Source organism: Ascaphus truei, chromosome 4 (genome assembly GCF_040206685.1).
Source record: "Ascaphus truei isolate aAscTru1 chromosome 4, aAscTru1.hap1, whole genome shotgun sequence".
Classification (NCBI taxonomy): Eukaryota; Metazoa; Chordata; class Amphibia; order Anura; family Ascaphidae; genus Ascaphus; species Ascaphus truei.
This window is the reverse complement of record NC_134486.1, coordinates 308,089,806-308,112,644: the sequence shown is the minus strand read 5'-3', so window position 1 is coordinate 308,112,644 and position 22,839 is coordinate 308,089,806. Positions and strand designations below refer to the sequence as shown.

The following is a 22,839-nucleotide window of genomic DNA, read 5'->3' as shown; positions in this document are numbered from 1 at the left end:
GGAATGTTGTATCTCATTAATGAACTCACACATCAACCTTTCTGTGGTGCAACACATGTTCAAGATTTATCAGTTACATTGCTTTTTAATCAGATTTTTCTTTTGATGCTCCCAATGCACTTTTTCTGCCCCATACTTGCATCAGAATGGCACAAAGCAAAGGTTGATACACGGCAACTACATGGACTTCAGCTGCGTTTATCTGTGAGCTTTAATGGTATTTTTACAGTATTTACATTATTTTTACAAAAAATATCTCAAGGCAATATCCGAAGTACCCTACAAGGGGGCGCTACTAGAAACCTTACAAGGCTTACACAGTCCAACACACCCACCCAGTTGGTTATAATTAGAGAGCATATTAAGCAATAGGTAACATTGTTTCAGCCAAGATAACATCACTTCTTCCTAGAAGAATAACCTGTGCGTCAGCTTGTCAATGAATAACAGCTCCCACTAACAACTTTATATTCATGATCCCATACACTTCTTAAGTTATCTTACAATTGTTGATGTAATAGAATGAATACAGAAAATGTATTATTTAATACTTTTCAAAGAAAATAAGGGCTCTCGTGCTCCTAAAACATTGCAGCTGCAGGCGGAGCACAATCTGAAGGTGATCACATATCAGCCAGGGATGGGTTAACATTGTGCCGTAGTCCCCTCTAACAGTGATGGTGTTGTACGGCACTTAACCCCCATTCAATGCAGGAAGAGATTCCTGCTTCCATCGGGCCTGGAAGTAGGTGTATAAGGGAGGGGGGGCTGGAAGTAGGGGTATAAGGGGGGGCTGAAGTAGGGGTATAAGGGGGGGCTGGAAGTAGGGGTATAAGGGGGGGCTGAAGTAGGGGTATAAGGGGGGGGCTGAAGTAGGGGTATAAGGGGGGGGCTGGAAGTAGGGGTATAAAGGGGGGGGCTGGAAGTAGGGGTATAAGGGGGGGCTGGAAGTAGGGGTATAAAGGGGGGGCTGGAAGTAGAGGTATAAGGGGGGCTGAAAGTAAGGGTATAGGGGGGCTGGAAGTAGGGGTATAAGGGGGGGGGTGGAAGTAGGGGTATAAGGGGGGGCTGGAAATAGGGGTATAAGGGGGGGGCTGGAAGTAGGGGTATAAGGGGGGGGCTGGAAGTAGGGGTATAAGGGGGGGGGCTGGAAGTAGGGGTATAAAGGGGGGGGGCTGGAAGTAGGGGTATAAAGGGGGGGGGGCTGGAAGTAGGGGTATAAGGGGGGGCTGGAAGTAGGGGTATACGGGGGGCTGGAAGTAGGGATATAAGGGGGGGCTGGAAGTAGGGGTATAAGGGAGGGTAACTAGACAAAACGAAACAAAGAACAGCGCACAACTCTCATCGTGAAATATATAAGTACAATTTTATAGTAAAAAAGGTTCATGGTTCTGCGTACATAAAGCAAGTAGAAAACAGGCACAGAAAGATTACTGGTATCTGTTACCACTCCAGACAGCTGGAACACGCAGGGACAGCAGGTAAGGATATCTTAAATCCACTTCCGCAATCTGCACATATATGGTATGCAATGTCCTCACTAGACACAAGGCACAATCGGAGAGTCCAGTAGTTGAAACCACGAGTAACAGGTATAAGGGAGGGGGCTGGAAGTAGGGGCATAAGGGGGGAGGGGCTGGAAGTATGGGTACAAGGGGGGTTTGGAAGTAGGGGTATAACAGAGGGGCTGGAAGTAGGGGAATAGGGCAGGCAGGAAGTAGGGAAATAAGGGGGGCTGGAAATAAGGGTATAAGGGGGGTCTGGAAGTAGTGGTACAAGGGCGGGCTGGAAGTAGGGGTATAAGGGAGGGGGCTGGAAATAGGGGTATAAGGGAGGGGGCTGGAAGTAGGGGTATAAGGGAGGGGGCTGGAAGTGGGGTATAACGGGGGTGGAAGTAGGGAAAAAAAGGGGGGGGGGCTGGAAGTAGAGGTATAAGGGGGACTGGAAGTAGGGGTATAAGGGAGGGGGCTGGAAGTGGGGTATAACGGGGGTGGAAGTAGGGAAATAAGGGGAGCTGGAAGTAGAGGTATAAGGGGGGCTGGAAGTAGGGGTGTAAGGGGGGACTGGAAGTAGGGGTATAAGGGGGGGCTGGAAGTAGGGGTATAAGGGGGGTAGAAGTAGGAGGTGTAAGGGGGGGCTGGATGTAGGGGTATATGGGGGGTAAAAGTAGGGGTATAAGGGAGGGGGCTGGAAGTAGGGGTATTTAGGTTGGGGGCTGAAAGTAGGGGTATTTCGGGTTTTAGGGGTGTTGGCAGAAGGGGTATAAGGGCTGGGTTTATATATTTAAATATTATGATTATGTATGTTAATGATTTTGTATGTACAGCACCCCCACCCCAAAACAGTTCCTGCACTCCTGTCTGCTTCTCTTTGCTTTGCAATGTACAGTATACTTCCACCCCAGCATTAAAAGGTTTAACCCGCCCTGTCTCTCTGTAATTACTGTACAATGTATCCCGTGCAATGATATCTCCCACCCCCTTTTCCCCGGCTTTGATCTAATAGGCTTCTGCTCACTCCTGTGGGCGGTCCTCTCATACATTTAACTCCATCCTACACAAAGAGTGGGGCTGGTTTATTTTTTTTTTTTTTCTCTTCCTCCTTTTCATTGTATTCTTCCATCGATCCGCACACAGACTGCTTCTGCTGCTGACACCACTGCAGGGTTACAGGAGGAGGAAAAGTTACTGGGTGAGTTCAAAGCCCTTCAAACGCATTTACAATGCAGTGGGAGCAGAGCTGTGACTGGGAAGTGCCTGGTTAAACGCAGCTTTCCCCCGATCGTTAAGTCTGAGTGGTGTGGGAGCTGGGAGCACGTCAGTCACAAGATTATTTGCGTTCATATGTTGCTGGTGTATATCAAAGCTTTTACTGATTTTATTTTGAAGTGGCCAATATTCGTGCCACGGGGTAAATTATTGATGGTGGTGGGGGGGGGGGTGTAATAAAAAAAATAAAAAACACATGCTGAGATATATAAACTATACTATTTTCTTTATTTTACAAATGTTTTGTATCTTATAATGTATTGATAAACATTTTAATGTTTAATATATATATATTTTTAATGTTTAATATATAATATTTTAGAGGAAAACTGCAATTCGATGAGATAGAAATCAAATGGAAGTGTTCACTGATTTGTAGTCGTAGAAAGTGAAATATTGAGAATAACTGTGCATGCCATGTCTTGTATATAATGTATACCCTGTTCACTCGTAACTATGTATTTGTAACCATGTATTATTTGTTATCTTAACTCTGTGCCCAGGGCGTACTTGAAAACGTGAGGTAACTCTCAATGTATTACTTCCTGGTAAAACATTGTGTAAATAAACCAGCCCAATGTAAAAATTAAACTGTTAATTGAGGGGGGTGGGGGTGGGGGGGGGACAAAAAACAATTAAGTGTATTTTAAATCTTTTGGTCCCTGTGGGAGACCTATCTCAGAATTCTACTATTGTTTAAGTTTACACTAAGTAGGTGGAAAGGTATGTTTATTTTATTTATTTATAAAAATATTTTACCAGGAAGTAATACATTGAGAGTTACCCCTCGTTTTCAAGTATGTCCTGGGCATAGAGTTAAGACAAATAATACATGTTTACTAATACAGTTACATAATGAGCAGGGTATACATTATATGCATGACATTGCATGCACAGTTAAAGAAAATATATATTATGGGCGTATGCAACAGTTACAGACCAGATTAAAATGTGTGACAGCCTTAGATTTGAAAGAACTTAAACTGGTGGTGGATGTGAGGGTCTCTGGTAGGTTGTTCCAGTTTTGGGGGGCACGGTAAGAGAAGGAGGAACGGCCGGATACTTTGTTGAGCCTTGGGAGCATGAACAGTCTTTTGGAGTCTGATCTCAGATGATAAGTGCTGCATGTGGTAGGGGTGAGGAGCTTGTTCAGGTAGCTGGGTAGCTTGCCCATAAAGAATTTAAAGACAAGACAGAAAAGGTGAGTGATGACCAGGTGTATGTTCTCTGGAATTTACACCTTGTGTAATAACTGAGTCATCAAAATGTATAGCTGAAGGTGTTGAACTTGAACCAGTGGGAGTGGAAGATGGACAGTGGAACTTTTAGATCCTAACATTCTGTTCTAATCCACAACTGTAAAAAAACATCTAGAACTACTAGAAACATGAACAATCTAAGGAAAAGCGGTAGGCCCCCAGCATTAAGCCGAGGCTACCCGGCAGAGGAAGAGCAGTTTCTACAGAGGCAGAGCCGCGTGCTCCAGCTAGAGCGCACAAATTCCTCTGCCAACGTATCCTCTGTTTAACACCGGGTGCCCACCGCTGCATACCGCCTCCCCCCGTCTGTCTCTGTTGGAAGAGAGAGATTGGCCGCCGACATGAGGGGGAGCTGGCCTCCCAAGAGCACCCTGCCCGGGCTATAGCTACGCCTCTGGGTTTATGCAAAGGTGCATTAGTGCCAATCAGGTTATGCCCAGAAATTCCCATTCAAGTGGTTGATCGGCACTAACTCTCTTTAGAGCATAACCCTCTAATTCTTCTTTTACCTGCTTGTTTTATTTTTACTTAGTTTTTTTTTTTTTTTTTTAACTCGGCTAAACTGTTTTTAGCTTTGGGGACCCCCATGTTCCTAAGTTACGTAGAGGTGCGATGGCTGCCTCCCAGGGGAAAGAAAATGCTCCCACGAACCAATAGCAAGTTGCATCATCATTGGTTGCGGCTTCCTATTCGATGTACATTTAACACCCTGAAGAAACACATTTGGTGAAATCCATTGACTGTATAAAAATGCTACTCTTATGCGTCCCAAATTCTCTTCGGGTGGTGACACAGCCATTAGGGGTTTACCAGAGATCAGTTGAGACAAGTAAATGTTGAGCTGTTTGTAGAGTATGTCACTATCCCCATGTAATGTTTGCTAATATTGTTTTTTCTTGGTACTTTCCTTTTTTTTAAATTTTTTTATTTCACATCACAGAAAACCATATTGCAGCAAAATTTGCAAATGGATATGTTTGGTGAAAAGTTTCACCCTTCCTCTGGCTTTATGAAATGTGTCCTGAAACATTGCTACATTTTGAAAGTTTTATTGCAATAAAGATTATTTTCATGGCATATTTTCATTTATTTCTATCATTACACCTCTGAATATCTTGTATGGCCCCTGGTTAAGATCAAATACCAATTGGTGTGTTTGCATGTCATCCACAGGTCTCTAAACTCACTTGATTCACCACCATTGTCACGTCCTAGCAATTAAGCGGCAGAGAAGCACTGTGGGTAGTGACAGGCAAATGAGTGCCCAGTAGGTGTGTCACTTTTTTTGCTACCGATTATTACATGGATGCTTTTGCCTGCCTAAGGCCGCGCTTCTAGTGATGGCGACCGTAAACAAATGCATTGTCGCCGCCGCTTGCGCTTATAGTAAGTGCGACAAAGCGAAGTGGCTATGCAATTTTTGGAAGCCGGGAATATTTGATTTTTCAGGGGCTGTCTCATCATGTGACAGCCCCTGAACCAATCAATGCCCTGGTTGCCCGTGACGCCACTGCAAAGCAAAATATGCTAGTGGCGTCGCGGGCACTATACGCGCGGCCTAAGGCCTCGGATATAGTGCAGGCATGGCGTTGCAAGCGCCTGTCTCTTAAGCAATGTATGGACTTTGATTTTCACGTGACGCGGCCGTCGCGCAAAAAAAAAATAAATTTTGTCGGCTCAATATACCATTGCACACACTATGGCCAGCATCATAGAAGTGCCGCATGTTTGCGCCGTCGCACACGCACCATGGCCGGTGCCTAATCTGTTTATAGAGATAAGCCTGGGTATAAGAAGAAACCGAATCCGGGGAACCGTACTCATTTGTATGTCGGTACCCAGAATCCTTGTCTGCACCTGAACCACTGTATGGCACGACAATGGTGTAAATTAAACTGGATCAGTAACCTGTGCATCACATGTAAGCACACGTGTGTACCACATGTAAGCACACGTGTGTGTGTATATATATTATTTTTGCTGTACCGTGGACGGGTATTTTCCCTTTTCTTTAATCTACCATACCCAGATTGTGTATGGTCCCTATTTATCTTGTCCTATGTGTCTTACAGTTGCTTTTTGTCAGAGCCAAGACTTCCATGGTCTTTTCTCAGCGCTTATCATTCAGAAAATCACACCAGCTCTAGGATTAGTGCCAGAAATCCTGTTTATTCATACATTTTTATGACATGCGTGTAATTGGGGTTGCCAGGTGTCCAGAATTGGACTGTCCTGTATTTGGACACTCTCCAGTAAAAAAAACTAGAGGTAATACTGGACATGTATGTATGGCTGTGTCTGGTATTACCTCTCTGGACATAGTGACTTCATGTGCTTGGGGGGCCGCCGGATTTCCCGAAGCAGGGAGAGAGCAGGGCTGTTACTAGGGGGCTGAGCAGCTTCCTCCATCCTTATTGGCTGCATTGCCTAGCAGCAACCAATCAGGAGGATATGGCAGGAGCTCTGGATGTGAGGCCAAGGAGAGGAGGAAACAGCATAGAGCGGTGAGAGGATTGAGGTCTCAAGCACGTGAAAGCACCATTGCGTCTTGTATTTTTTTTTTTGAGAAGCCGCCTGGCGTGTGTGCGTACATATATCTATATCTCGATGATACTGTATGTATTTGTGTAAAATCTGCTGTAGCAAAATGTGAGTCTACCCAGTCTGAAAGGAAAAAAATAAAGGAGAACAGAATGTATCCATCAACTTCCCCTCTTGTCATGAAGTGATGATACATGCTTTGTTAGAAGGTGGTTGTCAGCAGGAAGGAGTGGGTGTAGGCTGCTGCTGCTGGCCTTAACACTTCTGTAAAATGTGTGTGTGTGTGTGTGTGTGTGTGTTACACATTTGATAAATATGTTCAGCAAATAAAAATATAACTTGTGGGCACATTCACATGTCAGACAGGCCTGCAACCCTGCATTTCCCCATTATCTCTTGGCATACAGTTCTTCCACTTCAGCTAAGGATTCTGGGTAATGACATGCAACTGAGTACTTAGTGTATCACTTTACTTTTTGTCCATTTCAAAATGGACCTCTATAAATGTATGCGTGCTGTATTACACAGCTTTGCCACCTTTTGCTCCAAATCCATTCTTCTAACAATCAAAATCCTGTATATTTAATGTATTATTTATAAAATTTTACCAGGGGAAAAAAAATACATTGCGACTTACCTATCATTTTCAAGTATGTCTTAGGCTGCGCGTATAGTGCCCGCGAGACGTGACGGTGACGTCACCCGTTGCCGCTAGCGAAAGTTTTATTTCGCTTTGTGGCGGCGTCGCGGGCTTACTGGCATTTGATTGGTTCAGGGGCTGTCACATGAGGCGACGCCCTTAAAACATCAAATATTGCCAGCTTCCAAAATTCGCTTTGCTCTTTCGCATTGTCGCCGTCGCGCTTACTATAAGCGCACACGGCGGCAGCAATGCATTTGTTTTTGGGCGATGTCGCTGGCACTACACTCACGGCCTTACGCACACAGTAAAGGTATCATGTTACAAAAATGAATTCAATTCATAGATGGACATTCAAACATTGGCCTATATCTCAGCAGTTCTTTATTGCGAACGCCAATGAGTATCATAGATGACATGTTGTACTGTAATTTGTGAACTGGGGAGTGTTGACGTCACATTTAATGTACTGTAAACACCCCTCACTATATTTCAGTGGCAGCTGGAATTATTGTTAACTTTTGTCTGCACAAACATGGACACTTGACAATTTTCCGGGGCATTAGCAGTAAGCCTGAAACACTTGTGCAATAAAATTGCCGATTTTACTACGGAATTGCTGGCAGGTTTTCCCAATAAAAAGATTTTAAAAGCAGCATTTATTACTCCTTTCATACAGTATCATGCCTTGCTCCTGTGATGATAATAAATACTGCCATTCACAAGAAATGCTCAACAAGTACTAGTTTGATACAAGGGCGAGGGAATAGGTGAATTCAGTGACTTACAACCATTTACACTTAAAGTGTGTGTTTTTTTTTTTTTAAAGAAAGCAATGAATAAATTGCATGAAACATGGTAATCCGCAATATAAAAGTATTCTCCTCATTACAATTACTCTTTGATAAGTCATACTCCAGGGCCCTTCTTTTTAGCATGAGATCATAAATAATATTGTAATTAATTTATACGACCTAATTCATGATTACGGTGAGTTATAGGTTTGAATTCTGGATCTCACAGGCTGTTTATACGGTTTTAATGGCTGCCCCTTCATCATTTACTACAGCAATCCTTTTCCATTTAACTTTTCCTAAAGGCAGTGATACGTTTTTACCTTGTGCTGAACATTGGGAGTGTGAGGTGTGTGCTAAGTGGTCCCAATGTATGTGTAACACCTTTCTCTCCCCCCCCTCCCCCCCCCCCAATCGCAGATAGGGACCATATGGGGAAATCTACACTCGTGTTACCGGGTAACAGAAGACCTGAACCTCCGCCACTGGGAGCCTGGGGTTACCTGATTCGTCGAACACAGCGCCTCCACATGTAAGGGTTCCCACCTGAGTGGGATGGTCCTCTTACAGGAACCACAATAATAAAACACGTACACAGTGTATGCTAATAACTGTTTACTATTGTAACTACTAATAATAACTCGGTACCTGTACCACACAGAATAATGCATATAGCCGTACACATAGACGGGCACCGGGTGCACCCATCAACATAGGTATTCCCCAAGTACCTTATGTCCAAACCCACCCACGTGTGTTGGAGATAGCGCTATCCCTGGACGTGTTGGTGCACTACTTATAGATACCTGCCTGGGGCTCCAGCCCGCGGGTGCAGCTATAAACCTGGATTGGATCCACCTGAGCCGACGTGATGTTCTCCTACGCGTGGGGTGAATTCCAGCGTAGATAATATCACCACGGCTCCACACCATCTGTACTTTGACGGGGATCCGTCTGCAACCGGCACGCCGCAGTCACTGCGTGGCGTGGCCTCTGTAAAGATAGTCTCTATATAACTCTGGGGGGTCTGAGCCCAGACCCAGGAATCGGGCTGCGCGCCACTGAGTGGCTTCTAACTTAACCCAAACAGCTAAAGGGGCAGAACTCCTGAAGTAGGGCCTGTCCCTGAAGCAACCACAAACTGGGGTAATGGTAACTGTTATCTGGGGCCCCTGGGGTTAACTAGGCCTAGTGCCAGGGGCTACTGCTCCCTGCACACACACCCTAACTCACCCAGCTCCCAGGTCCAACTGACATACGCAGAGCCCGCGAAATGTATCTCTTTGCTCTTGCCGAGAATCCTGGCCTCTTATTGGCCACTATGAGGCCCCTGGTGCCTGTCTCCCTAGGCCTCCTGGGAGTTGTAGTCCCGCGGAGGCTATAGCTGCATTGGGGCCGTGTGCGTGCTCGTACTGCGCATGCGCGACTTCCTAATGGCCGCCGCAGCTTCCTAGTGTCTTCTGCGCATGCGCGCGCCTTTGTAATGGCGGCCCCCGCTAGCCGGGTGCGCCGCCGAGACTCCCAGGACTCTGAGCGCTCCCTGCTCCGGCCCTCAACCCTTGCAAGCAGCCGGCGGGTCCGTTGCTGCCTCCAGCGGCTCCCGCGACCGCGCTGCCCGCAAGGAGGGGGATCTCAGGTAGCTCAAGGGGACCGGAGCTACACACTCCCCCTGGTAAAATCCCAACGACCTCGCTTGGGTAGCAGACATATAACAGAGAGTTATATAATGAAAAATGCATTGCATAGGTTATACAGCAAATCATATGCACTTGTTCAATGGTACTCAACATCATCACGTTGATACCCGAGGCCAGCTGAGTCTCATAGTGGGGTACCCCTGATTGATTGAGTGACTGACTCCTAGGAGTCTTTTGGAGCTCATGATCGGGGGGGATACAGTCTCTAATCCCAAACCATCTCCTCCCCCTGGTAGAAGGAATAGTAAGGGGTCTTGGTGCCAGACATTTGCCCGGCCATCCGCAGCATGGATGATACAGGCCAGGGGGTCTTGCCCCTTGCCTCGGTCCACCACATGGTGAATGAAGTGCTCCATAGTGCGCATGAAGGAGGCAATAATTACCAGAGCGGTCATAGCACAGTCTTGGTTTGCTCCAATAATCTCTTGAGCGGCAACGTCTTCTGGGGACATCACAATATCTACGTGCAGGTCCATGTCTTGGGATGAAAAAGCTTGAAGCTTCCTCTTGTAGGAGTAAGCACCGCGCATGGCCTCTGTACTGGATATCTTGATGGGGTCAAATCTGCTCTCTGGTCTGCAGAGATCTTCTAGGGGGGACACCTCCACCAGGAAGCGATGACTGGGTGAGCCAAATTGCCCGGTTGACCCTACCTTTGGAGCCACCATGCTCAACGATCACTGGGGAGCTCACACCCGACACCCCTGGGGCAGTCAACTTACCCCTGTCGTCATTGGGAGGTACTGATCCCAAGCCTGGGACCGATGGTACCATCGTTGTAAGCCGGACTGGCCGTGGTAGGGCACACGGGCCCACAGCAGAGTCCGCAGTAGGTGGGGCAATCAGCCCGTTGTCCTCATTGTCACTTGTGTGGTCCGCCGGCAGGCGCATCACCACGGCTGATTGGCTACTGTTGTCAGTAGAAGAGAATGGGGGTAGGGACGCCTTACCCTTCGTTGGTTCAAACACCTGTGGCTCCAGCATTGGAACCGATTCTTGAGTTGAGTCTGGTACCGCTGTTAGGGCACACGGGCCCTCCAAAACCTCGTCTCTTGAGGTAGGTAGACTAGCAGCATTGACCGGCTCAGTAGAGAGGTTTGTTGCATCTTTCTCTGTGAATTCCGTAGGCCGCAGCAGCATGGGTTGCAGGAACTGTGCTCCGCAGTAAGCACTCTTGGGTCCCCAAGTCAGTTCTCCATCTGGAAAATCACATTTGCTACAAACACATCGTAGACACACCTGCCTGTCCACTTCTACCAACCGCATTTCTATTGGTAGAGGATAGGGGTCAAAGTCCATACCACCATACTTATTCAACTCTTTTTGTAAGCACGGGCACAGAAAATAGGGCACTTTTTCTCGTCTTACTCGCCACACTCTGTATAACTGAGGGTGCAGTTCGCTGCATCCGGTTCCTCCCTGCGGGGGAACAGAAGTGGTGGAATGAGACTCACTGCCGTCACAGAAGGAATGTTTCAGCCGTGGTAGGAGCTTTTCATTAATCCTGTCCCACGCCTCTTCTTACACTGGGAACTAATGATTAGAACAAGAGTCCCAGTATTTAGCGCACTGGTATTAAGCAGCTGAGGGAGCAGGGAGAAGCATCATTTTCATGCATCAGCATCATGCTGGAGAGGAGAGGGTTCTAGGGCAGCCATTGGTTAGGGTAGCGGTGTGCAAACTGGGTGGCGCAACCCCTTTCCCCCGGGGGGGGGGGGGGCGCAGTTTAGAGGTCCCGCGCGCTTCCTGAAGGCACTTAAATTAAGTGCCGGGGGAGCTGCAGGGCCTCTGTAAACCTTTACATACCTTTGCTCCACACGCGTCGCCATGGCAACACAGCGTCAAATGACGCAGCGAGGTCATGTGACGTCGCGTTGCTATGGTGACACGTCATGCCGGAGCTGGGGGGCGTGGGGATGAGGGGACTGCCGGCAGAGGGGCGCAGGGAAAAAAGTTTGTGCCCTCCCCCCCTGGGTTAGGGAACCACAGGTGTAGGTCCCCGAGGACCACCTGTTTGTTGCCCACCAATGGGCGCTGGAGCAACTAGATCTTTGTATTCTATCTTTCTGTTTTTTTTTTTTAATCAATATTGTAAGAAGTAATTAAAGAGGCAATCCAAGCAGTCAGATTTTTATTTTAGCAATTTTTTTAATTTTTTTTTTTTTTTAAATATTTAGCATTGCAGCAGGGGGGGGGGGTCTCTGGAGCTGAACCCCAGTAATTTTTGCTCCAGGGACCCCTGCTTCCAGAGATAACTTGCCTTCGAATTATGTGCCAGTAGCAGCTATTCTCGGCTGCCAGGGTTCACAATATGCCCGCCGTTGAAAGTTTAGGCGTCCTGCAAGCCAATAGGAAGCTGCAACATCATCGGTGTGACTTCCTATTTGTCCACGTGAAGCAGGAGCTTTAAACGTTGAAGCCCTGCTTGCTCAGCCAGTAAAAAAGAGCTGCTACCGGCACCTACTTCAGAGGTAAGTATCTCTGGAAGCAGGGGGTCCCCGAAGCTGAAATTAACAGGGTTCCACCCCGGAGACCCGCTGCTTTAATGCCACATTTAAAAAAATTGCCATCTTGGATTGCTCCTTTAAATCCGTTCATTTTATTTCTTCTCCCTTCACATCAATGCTGTGACTAAAACGTTGTTGCTGCGTCCTCTGTCATATAACATTAAGTCTTATCAGTAGAGTTACAAAGGACAACTCTGTAATGCCATTATTCCCCCCCCCCCCCTCCCTACTACTAACAGGTCTCCCTGCTCCACAATGTTCTCACTTGCAATGTATCCAAATTGCTGCAGCTAGAATCATTTTCCTTTCTCCTAGAGCAGGATCTGCACCTCTCCTCCTTAGATTGTACATTCTCTGGGGCAGGTATTTCCTTTCCTATTGCTGCATTTCTTGTATTACAATTGCCTGTAATTTGCAGCCTCTTTTTGTAAAGCGCTCCATACATCAGTGACACTATATAGATAAAAAAAATATATACATCGCCTCTCTTTCCAATTCTTCTCCTGGCTGCCCATGAAGTTCAAAGTCCTCTACAAAGATCTCCTCGTCACGTTGAAGGTTCTACACTTGTCTGTCCCTTTTCTCTTCTTCCTTTATCCCTGCGCTCTGCTCAGAAATGTCTCCTTTTTGCGCTCTTGCCTTTAAAAACCTTTTTCCCCTCCCTGCCCCCCTACCCGTGGCTCTCCCTCACGCTCTGTACACGCCAATCACCATGTCTTGCCACACTCCAATAAAATCTGAAACCCACTTCTAAGTGAAGCCTTCCAATAACCTGGGCTCATGACCACACCCACAGTCAGACTTTCCAACCATCATGGTCGGGCATTGCCATTCACGGCTTTTACTATAGCCCCTACTGTCTCCGTAAGCCTCCTAACATACAACTTTAAACTGTGCGCAACTTGGGGCACATTCCCTTTCCTATTGTCTGATTTTGTTTGTTGTACTTATTGTATTATCATTCCCTGTCCTCTCTTGTGCTTTTTTTCTTTTTTGTACCTTGTTGACACCGTATGCATACATATAGAAATCTATAGTTAATGCTTTAATTGATGTTCAAGGTACTTATTAAGTGCGCTGGGAAACAGCCGCTTCCCAGTGCTGGGAATGCGATCGGCTCCATTCAAATGATTTGTTATGAAAATATTCGCCAGCACTGGGAATTGGCCTCACCGCATTATGAATAAGGGTCCACGAGAATGGAAATGGATGTACGGTTTAGCTATGCGTCAACAGCTTCGCTTTGAATTAAATGGGTCTGCATCTCATGCTTTGTGTCTGACTCTCTTGTACCTCCTTTTCCTTACTGAAAAAGGATAGCCGCTTAAAGAGTGCACAGTTGAGGGCTGTTCTGTTGGTAACATGACATTCCTTTAAAGGCGCTTGTGGCAGCATGCCAGACTTACTCATACTCAAAGCCTGGAGGGGGGAATGTTATGCTGAACAGTACAAATACAACCATTGGTATACTTGCATAAGAGCGAAATCCAAAGAGTTTGCTAATCGTTGAAATGCTGCTCCCCTCTGGCACTGATACTGTTAACCCCTTCACTGATTTTTGAGTGAGTGGGAGGAGAAACCAGTAATATTTGTTTGATTTTCTTACAAGCAGAATATTAAAAAAAAATTGGAAGAATTAGAACAGAACTGACCTGTATGGTATGGACAGCAAGCAAGATCTCTGTCTTTCTTTCTCTCCTTTCCTTTCTCTCTCTCTCCCTCTCCTTTTTTGTGTATGTAACCCTGTTTTCCTCCACCCAATCTCACATAGGGTCTCCTAGGGGAAATGCTACTCTGGTTACATCTGTCAGTGTGGTGCATACTTGCTGGTAACAGGGGCCCCTGGGTCTCCCGCATGGTGGTAAAGGGGAATAACAGGACAGGCTTTTGGGGTCTTGCCCAAATTCTACTCACAGGTGCAGCGCCTCCATCTTGTGCAGCCCCAGCTGTATGGGGTGAAGTCTCTGCAAAAGAACACCCCCCCCCCTCCTCCCAATATACTTCAGTCTCAGGCAGGAGGTCTGTTATAAAATCAGGATACTTTATTTGGGTAGCACAACAAGTTAACTCAAGGTTAACAAAAGAACCCAGTTATCATGACTACTTTATTTGGGTTCCTTCTTCAGCAGCCACAATCACAGCAGTTGAAGGTCTCTTCACCTTCAGGATGTCCCTGAACTCACTCCCAGCCAAGGGCACCAAGAGTGGTTCTTGCTCTTCTCCTATCCCATGGTGGGATAGGAGGTATGGTTAACCCACACTTCCCGGAGGGAGGGCCTCAGGCCTGCCAGAGCCCTGACAGCTGGGTATAGGTAACCTTGCCCCTCTCACGGTAGGGACAGACTGACTAAATCAGGAAGTGCTATGCAGTAAGTAGCTCCAGTAAGCACCACCACCCCTGTGTCTCTAATTGGACACAGAACCTGATGACACTACCTTCACTGATTCACTGCACAGCATGTGTGGGGAAAACCCTTGATTGATCCTGGCAAACCTGCCCTTACCAGGTATTATTGCCAGGAGGACAGACCTATAGCCCCAAAACTACCCATGGCTACATGTATATACCATGGAAGCCTAGCACATTGTTTAGTGGACACTCCCCAATTATTATATTGAACCTTTTGGTGGTTTCATTTCTCATTTTGATATCTTCAGAGGTAGACTTCTCTTCCTCACTGGAGACGATTGATCCTCGCATGGGTGCAGTCCAGAAGCAATATTCAATATGCAAGGATGGCAAAAACGCTGGGACATGCTGAATTGTAAAGAAAACTGTTATTAGACTGCAAATAAAATTAAAATAAGCATATGGGAGTCATGGAAAAACAAATGTCGCTACTAACTGGAAGTCACAACATGGAGCCGTTTTGGCGCTTTGTCAAGGCTCCCGCAGGATGCAGCCACCAGTACTTTTCTCTTGGTATGGAAAATGAAAATGTGATGTTCTAACCTATATATTATATTTCTATATGAACCACGAAGTGCAGTGACACTCTCCTGGTTGAGAATGGCAGCTTCTAAAAGTATTGCTTTGATAGCCATAGAATGACTATGAACCTGTTCTATGGCAATGTATCTTTACAGTGAAGAGCTGGTTTTGGTTTATTACACCACTGCTAGAGTTGTGTGTAAAGCCTTTGCCATCAGAAAAGAAACAGAAGCTTGCTACTTACTATAGGGTACTTTTACACTCTTCAAGAAATCAAAATATGAACAGTTTTTTATACATTCAGTTAAAGACCATTCATGGACATTTGGAGATATGTTTTTGGGAATTGTAATGAGCATTTCAAACATCAGCAAACGTCTGACACCCTTTGGTTGCTGCCGTTTGGGGAGACTTGTGTGATCACATATCAGAGTCCTGTAATGTATATTCATAAATAATATACAGCAAATAAAAATACCACTTGTGCGTGATGTCACATGTCTCAGACAGGTCTGCAACCCTGCCCTTCCCAATTATTTTCTAGCATACAATGGTTCCACTGCAGCCAGGGATTCTGGGTAATGACATGCAAATAAGCACTGTGTGTCACACTTTACTACTTATCCATGTTAACATGGACCCCTCTAAGCTTATGTCTTCTGTGGTAACCCACAGCCTGGGTTAAAGTGCATAGCCAGTAAACCTACTCAGACAGCTGTTTCGATATTATGAACTTTTACTGTACCTACAGTATTGTTTACTAAAATAATTGTACAGCCCCCCACTATATACACAGTCACTTTCTTACCTCCTTAGTCTTTCTCCTCCTGTGCGGAGGGGTCACACAGGGAGAGGGTGGGTGGGGATTTGGGGAAGTCTCTGGCTGCTGCAGCTCAGAAAGCTGATTTGGCTAGAATTGAAAACTTGAGCAGGCCACTCCTTTTTAGAATACCAAATATTTTAAAGGAGCAATCTAAGCACTGCTTTTTACATCTGTAACAGTGTTTCCCCCACCCGGTGGGAGATATGGCAAATACAGATCGTGTGGTGCATGATACCTGCTGGTAACAGGAGGGCTGAGCCATCCGCCGATGGTAGTGGGGACACAGGACTAGGATTCTGGGGTTCATACCCTACATATCTCTTTAGCAGTGCAGTGCCGCCATCTGCCGTAGGCTCCAGGGAACTGAAGGTGATCTCCCACGGTAGAACGATTACCTCTACCCCAGTAAGGTCACGCACCAGGCAGGAGGTATAACAGGAACGGTTTATTGTCCTCACTATACAGCACAGTAACAAGGTAGAGTTCTGCCTGATGCAGTCTCTCAGCTAACACTGAAGGATGGTCCCTGGACCTTCACTACAGGCCAAGTGCACCCGCAGCAGTCCCAGCTCTTCCCTGCCCCTCTAGCAGAGACAGAGGTATGGTACACACTCGCTCTCCCCCTGGAGGGAAGGGGACCAGAGTAAGTCAGGCTCTTGGCTGTGTGACCTGCCTCTCTCAAGTGGGTAGAGACAGTACTGAATTTGGGCCGCACTGCCCTTAAGTACAGCCAGGAGGAGGGCACCAGGTCTCATGATTGGTCATGCCCAGGCCTGATGTCACCACCTCCCGCTGTCACTCAAGTGCAGCTCCTCGGAGGTGGAAACCCCCATATAAACTACTGGCCACCTGGAGCTGTACCAGGGCTTACTGCCAGTACAGGGCAGAGTAGTAGCCATCAGGTGACCTGGCTACACATAGGTTTGAATCATGGGGTTTCCGGAGCTGTACCCCATTAATTTCAGCTCTGGGGACCCCTTGCTTTCCGATATACTTGCCTCCGTATGTGGTGCCGGTATCTTTTCGGTTTAAAGATACTGGTTATGCGGGCGAAATGGGAGTAAATTGGCGCAGACACATACATTTACACAGGCGCAAATTGGCTGACCCAATTTACGCACATTTTGATTCTAATTTGCCTTCATACATCACTCCTCCGAGTGTCTCTCGTGTGTGCATACTGTATGTATGAATGTTTTTTTTTTTTTTGTTTGTTTTTTAAGACTTGTTTAATGGCTTTACCGGATGTCAAATTCCCTCTTTTAGTAGTGTGGAGTATAGGAGAAGGTGAGCATAAGATTAAGACCCAAAGTTCCTGGGAATGGAGAATCTGGAGTCGGTTCCTTCATTGTTCTTCGATATTGTTGAGGGTAGATGGAATTAAGAGCTCCCTTGGTTCCAATCTATAGTCTGCAGTGGATGTTTTTTTTAATTTTATTTTTTATTATGTAGTGTCCTGTATTAGCAGGTTTTATAGTGATCTGTGGATTGTTTTGTTTTTATGGGTAGTGAAGAGGGATTGTAGTCATGAAAGATTGTATCTTTTTTTTTTGTTTGTTTTGTTTTTTATCCTCCTGATTAGAATCTTGGATTATTGTGTAACCAGTCAATGTAAGCATCACATCTTGGGCTAAATTCATTCGGCGGCGCCAGCATTCTGATTAGATTTGCCTCTGGGTTCTGTTCAGAGTTCGTTAAGAATGCTTTTAGGCGCAGTTACTCTTACATTCTGCTCTGCTCAGGAGTTTGACCTAATCAGATTCTGTGGCAAAATGGAAGTCCTTTAGACACAACAGATCCCTCTGAGGAAATATCCTGGGCAGAGAGGCTGATCACGAACTGTTGGCTGGAAATATTGTCCCCGTCGTGGTTATTGAATACATTCATATTTAATCTATTCTTTGCTAATGTGTGGCTGTTTAAAATTGTTCTGTGGTAGATAGTATTTTTTTATTTATATTTTAATATATTTTGGCATATCGCGTCAGATAAGGCTTTCTTATAGTTTTTGTCTAATATGTAGTGTGCTATTCAGAGTTAGTTCCCCGACCCACCGGGGACCTGAGCTGGAGAATCCTCCATGGGGCACTGAGCACGGGAGAGTATCTTGCCCACTTCACGGACTCCCCAGACACATGCCCATTTTGTGGCACAAGGACTCCGTGTTCTATATCTATTTTAGTTGCACCAGACTGCAGCCCCTCTTGTCGTTCTTGAGGGGCCACCTCCTGCAGATCTGGTTGCATTTCTCCCCGCACCTATTTATTTTTGGGCGCCCAGTATCCTGGAACACTAAGGCCAGGGATCTCCTCGTCAACCTGCTCCTGGCATTAGCCAAACTGGCTATTTATAAGTCCAGGATGCAGCGTTTGGCTTGGGAGGTATCCCTTACCTGCCAGGCCTTATTTTGGGTGCTGGTGCGCTCCCGTATCCGAGCAGAGTACACCCACGCTGTGGCCACTGGGCAGGAAGCTGCGTTCACTTCCCAGTGGGCCTTAAGCGGGGTGCTCTGCTCCGTATCTCTCCCCCCCCCCCATGTTTTTTTCTTTTAAGCTTAACCTCCTTATTTAGTGCACTGTTTTTTATTATTTACAGTTACACTAGTTTCTGGCTTAAGTTTATTTTAGTTTGAGCCTTACCTTTTTCTGGTTGGTCTCTCAGCCAACCAGATGTCGTATTATCTGATTGGCTGGCTGCCCGCCAATCACTATAAGGCTTAAAAATAGATCTGAATCTAAGGGAGGCTTTGTTTTTGTAGACTCGGGTGTTGAGATCCTTGTTTTTTCTGCAGTTCTGTGGCATAGATGTTCAACGTATGGAGAATTATTGGTGGTTCTAGGTGTATTGAATATTTGTAATCTGGGTCCAATGTTTGTGTGTGGTGTGTTTCCCCCCCCCCCATATTAAACAGCAGCCCAAGCTGCATCCCCCCTCCCCTTTAATATGTGCACCCACACAATAAGTAATTAGTTAAGTTGCTGATCGATCGACAAAGATTCACCAAATGTCTGTCAGTGCAGCAGAAGAGGACCAAAGATGCTAAGTTCTGTGTTGAAGATCATGTGACCATGCAGTCACTAGATACAATTGGTGCACTGCTAGAGAGAGGGCAGGGCTCAAAAAGGGGTGTGCCAGAGCCTGTTTCAGAATAGGAAGGGGAAGTAACTTTGTAAATGGTAGTTATAGAAACAAAACATGCTTGTTACATTATAAAGCATTATAAATTTGATTAAAAAAACAAACAAATGCTCCAAGTATTTTCTCATAGTACAGAACTGATTTTTATTTATAAAAAACAAAAACAAAAAACCCACGTAGGCTATTGTTTTGTCTGCAGCTTTAATACGTAGATGTCATGGTGTAATTGTTCTTTTATTTGATGCTTGGACTTGAAAGATGCTACATTATGTAATTTAAAGTTCCTGTAGCCATATTAGTCATTTGAGAAATATAGATTCATTATACGTTGTGATATCGTTTAGGGGACAAACTTTATTTCTTCATACAGTAGAATGCTGTAATATGTGGTGCAGAGCTTTCACAACATCACCGGTTTCATCGAGTGTATTGGGGCAGTACAGTTGAAAGGAAGTTTGAATGTGTACATGTCTAGCTACAGTATAGATCTCCTAGTGATAAAAGTAATTCTGATTCCATAGTTAACCAAACAAATATGTGGGACACACTAAGTATTGGATTAGAATTACAAACGCTCTGGTAAAAATAAAAATAAAACTTTTTTCACCCCCCCCCCAAAAAAAAATCACCTTTTTAAGGGTGGCTTGAATTTTTTCACGAAATGTGAAAGCCCCTAAAAGACTTGTAGTGCATTGCAAGCCTCTGACCGAAAAAAACCTAGGAAAATGTGCCTGTGAAAGATACTGAACTGAAAAGCATTAAACATGATTCAACTGTCTTGATCCAGGTTGACCACAATGAATGTCGAACACGAAGTTGGTCTCCTGGTGGAAGAGATACGTCGTCTTGGTTCAAAAGGTAACCCATTGTTTAAAAGCCTAAAACCTTCATGTCTTAATCAAAACTCACTGGTGCTTCTGTACCACCACTTGGTTTAAAAAAAAAAAAGTAAGACCAATTTAACTAGGTGGGAAGCAGGGGGTCTCTGAAGCTGGGCCATGTTCATTTTACCCCCTGCAGGGGGAATTGTTTTTTTCCCCCAATTTTTTTTTTTTTAAAGTTAATGTTAAATCGCCCTTTTTTACAGAGGCAATCCAACAGCCGATCATAATTTTATTTTTTACAATTTTTTTTTAAATTTATATTTTACATACAGTAGGGTTGAAGCAGGGAATCTTTAGAGCTGAACCCATTCTTTTCAGCTCCGGGGCCCCTGGCTTCCGTTGACACCTCCCATGTGGGGTGCTGTTTGGCTAGCAGGGATAACAGTGGCCGCTTTTCAAAGATCCTGTGCCCTGTGGGCCCATAAGCAGCTGTGACATCATCGGCGACTGTTTCCTATTGGCCCACGTGACGCCAGAACTGGACCCTTACAGGAGATGCCGGCACCCCATTTGGAAGGATCTATGAAAGCAGGGGAACCCCAGAGCTGAAATGTAATGGTGTTCAGCTCCGGAGACCTCCTGCTTCAATCCTATGTTGAAAAAGGAAGCACAATTTGCACACAAAACCGTCTGCTTGGATTGCTCCTCGGAATCCATCTGTTCGATTTCAGGTTTTATGTTCTCACATAGCACCGCTTGTGTGCTGTACTTGGTTCTGTACACAGAACTTTGCATTTCACACCCTGGAGACTGGTCAGTCTAATTTTTACTACTTGAGGCATAGGGAGCAAACATGACTCACCAAAGGTCACTGGAAGAGCTAACCGGGATTTGAGCCATGTTCATCTGCAGTTTTCCACTTTATATGATCTATCATTTCTGTTTTAAAGCAAGAATGTAATTCATAAAATAAAAATGGAACCACCTAATCTCTTTGAGTCCATTCTAACTATTGACCTTCTCAAAAGAAGTCTGATTTGGTATTGGAGTTTAACGAGACCAAGCCCCTCCAACAGTATCCGAGGAGGAGTAATTTGAGCACGAACTGTTAACATAGGATTGAGTTCTGATGCCCCTTATTAGAACTTAATACCAGCCTGTGTGTCTCTATATAATAGTATGTGTTTTATACATGCAGGTGATGATGGAAAGCTGTGCGTCAAGTTTGGTGTGTTATTCGCTGATGACAAATGTGCCAACCTCTTTGAAGCTTTGGTAGGAACCCTGAAAGCTGCCAAACGAAGGAAGATCGTCACCTATCAAGGTGAACTGCTGCTACAAGGCGTCCATGACAACGTTGACATTATACTACTGCAGGATTAATGTAGCAATGTGCCGGTATTCTCGGTTTACTCATCCCTTTATTGCCATGGAGATCATCGCATTGCTGTAAAAAGGGTGTTTTTTTTTTTTTCAGGTGAACCATATGCAGAATTATATAAACAAAATGTGCTATTTTTATACAGGGGGAGAGACTGGAATAGCTTTTGCTTGTTTTTGAAAAATGCTTTTTATTTTGTAATCCCTGAAATGTCAAACTGCAATAAAGTCCATTTTGATTGTTTGTAAAGAAAATAAAGTTGAAAGAACTGTACTTTTGAAATGCTTTTGTAGTAGACATCAGTTATTTAAAAAAAAATAAAAAATAACTCTGAATAACAAGTGGATGTTTTTTGCAGCTATTTTTGGATGTGTTGCTACAGTAACCTTTTTATAGTGTCACCCTGATAACATATCTATATAACTGCTGTTCTAATGTTTTCCTGTCAACCCCTCTAAATTAGTCATGTCAGTGGCAAACGCTTTCAGGGGAGCGATTTTTATATTACGTCTGCAAATATGGAATATAGTATTGACCATGTTTCCTTAGGGCCTAGTTGGCAACTGATAACTTACAAAGGAAATAAGGCTAGTGGTCAGCGCTGAATGATAAAGCCGCTGTTATAAAATTCACAAATAACTATGTTAAATGCATCCTGCTTATTTATAAAAAAATAAAGACAAGGTATATTAGTAATGCGGATCTGTAATAGTACGAAGGTTATATACATATATATCTATATCATGATGCTATGGTTATGTGTATATAATTTGGACCTGGGGTTGTTGCTGGCAGCTATATACTTTAGCGATCTTCTGAAACTTGAGCTTATGAAGACGGCTACATTTGGAAAAATTCGAACAAGTTTTGAAAAGGGGGTTGAGAGCTGCATTTTGTTTGTTTTTTCACAGTGCATTTTATTTATCACTTCCAATGTGGCGAGTACTGAAAGTTTGTGAATTCATACAACATAACGCATCAGTTACTCCATACCTCCAGGTATGACCCAGGCAGGTTGGCACACATACCCCTATTGAATGAAGTCATTTGCAGTAGTATTATTGAGATTTGCTCAGCGTGGCTGTCCATTTTGTAACAGTGTCCAAGGTGGATACACTACAAAAATCAGTGTTGTCCTGTAGGCATGCATATTTAACACTGGTGCTTAGCTGATTTATTGCGATGCCTATTGACACCAAGGATGTAATGCAATTTCTAACGTAACAGTTGTAATGAAGGTAAGTGACACCTCCCCCCCAGAGCTCACTCACCCTCACCTTTTTTAACTTGGGAGGTCTTTTCACTTTGCTGCAAAGAACAGGATCTACTATGGTTGCTTCTACTCATACAGAGGTAAAGGGAAGGGTTCCACAGTGTAGTGTAGGACCTGCATTCATTTTGGTTATACCTTGACGTGGTATGCAGGCTTATGATGCTTTGGCCAAAGGGTTTAATTAAATAAAGTTAATATTATTGAAGTATTTAAACTTTATACTTATTACTTTATATGTTTTGTCAAATGGATGTAGCATTGG

General features: G+C 44.8%; 1 protein-coding gene across 5 annotated transcripts; it reads left to right on the top strand.

The window, feature by feature from the left end:
- The first annotated feature begins 1,518 nt into the window (after positions 1-1,518).
- ABRACL (ABRA C-terminal like) lies at positions 1,519-21,589 on the top strand. Of its 5 annotated transcripts, none has more exons than XM_075597792.1 (4): positions 1,519-1,592; positions 2,637-2,691; positions 19,887-19,957; positions 21,122-21,589. In XM_075597792.1, exons 3-4 carry the CDS (start codon positions 19,897-19,899, stop codon positions 21,304-21,306), a joined length of 246 nt encoding a protein of 81 aa, XP_075453907.1. In that variant the 5' UTR covers positions 1,519-1,592; positions 2,637-2,691; positions 19,887-19,896; the 3' UTR covers positions 21,307-21,589. The 5 variants fall into 5 exon arrangements, with proteins under 5 accessions (XP_075453907.1, XP_075453906.1, XP_075453905.1 ...); XM_075597790.1 differs by lacking the exon at positions 1,519-1,592 and adding an exon at positions 5,201-5,294 and having other exon boundaries at positions 2,573-2,691; XM_075597793.1 differs by lacking the exon at positions 1,519-1,592 and adding an exon at positions 5,201-5,298 and having other exon boundaries at positions 2,573-2,691.
- Positions 21,590-22,839: the final 1,250 nt, after the last annotated feature.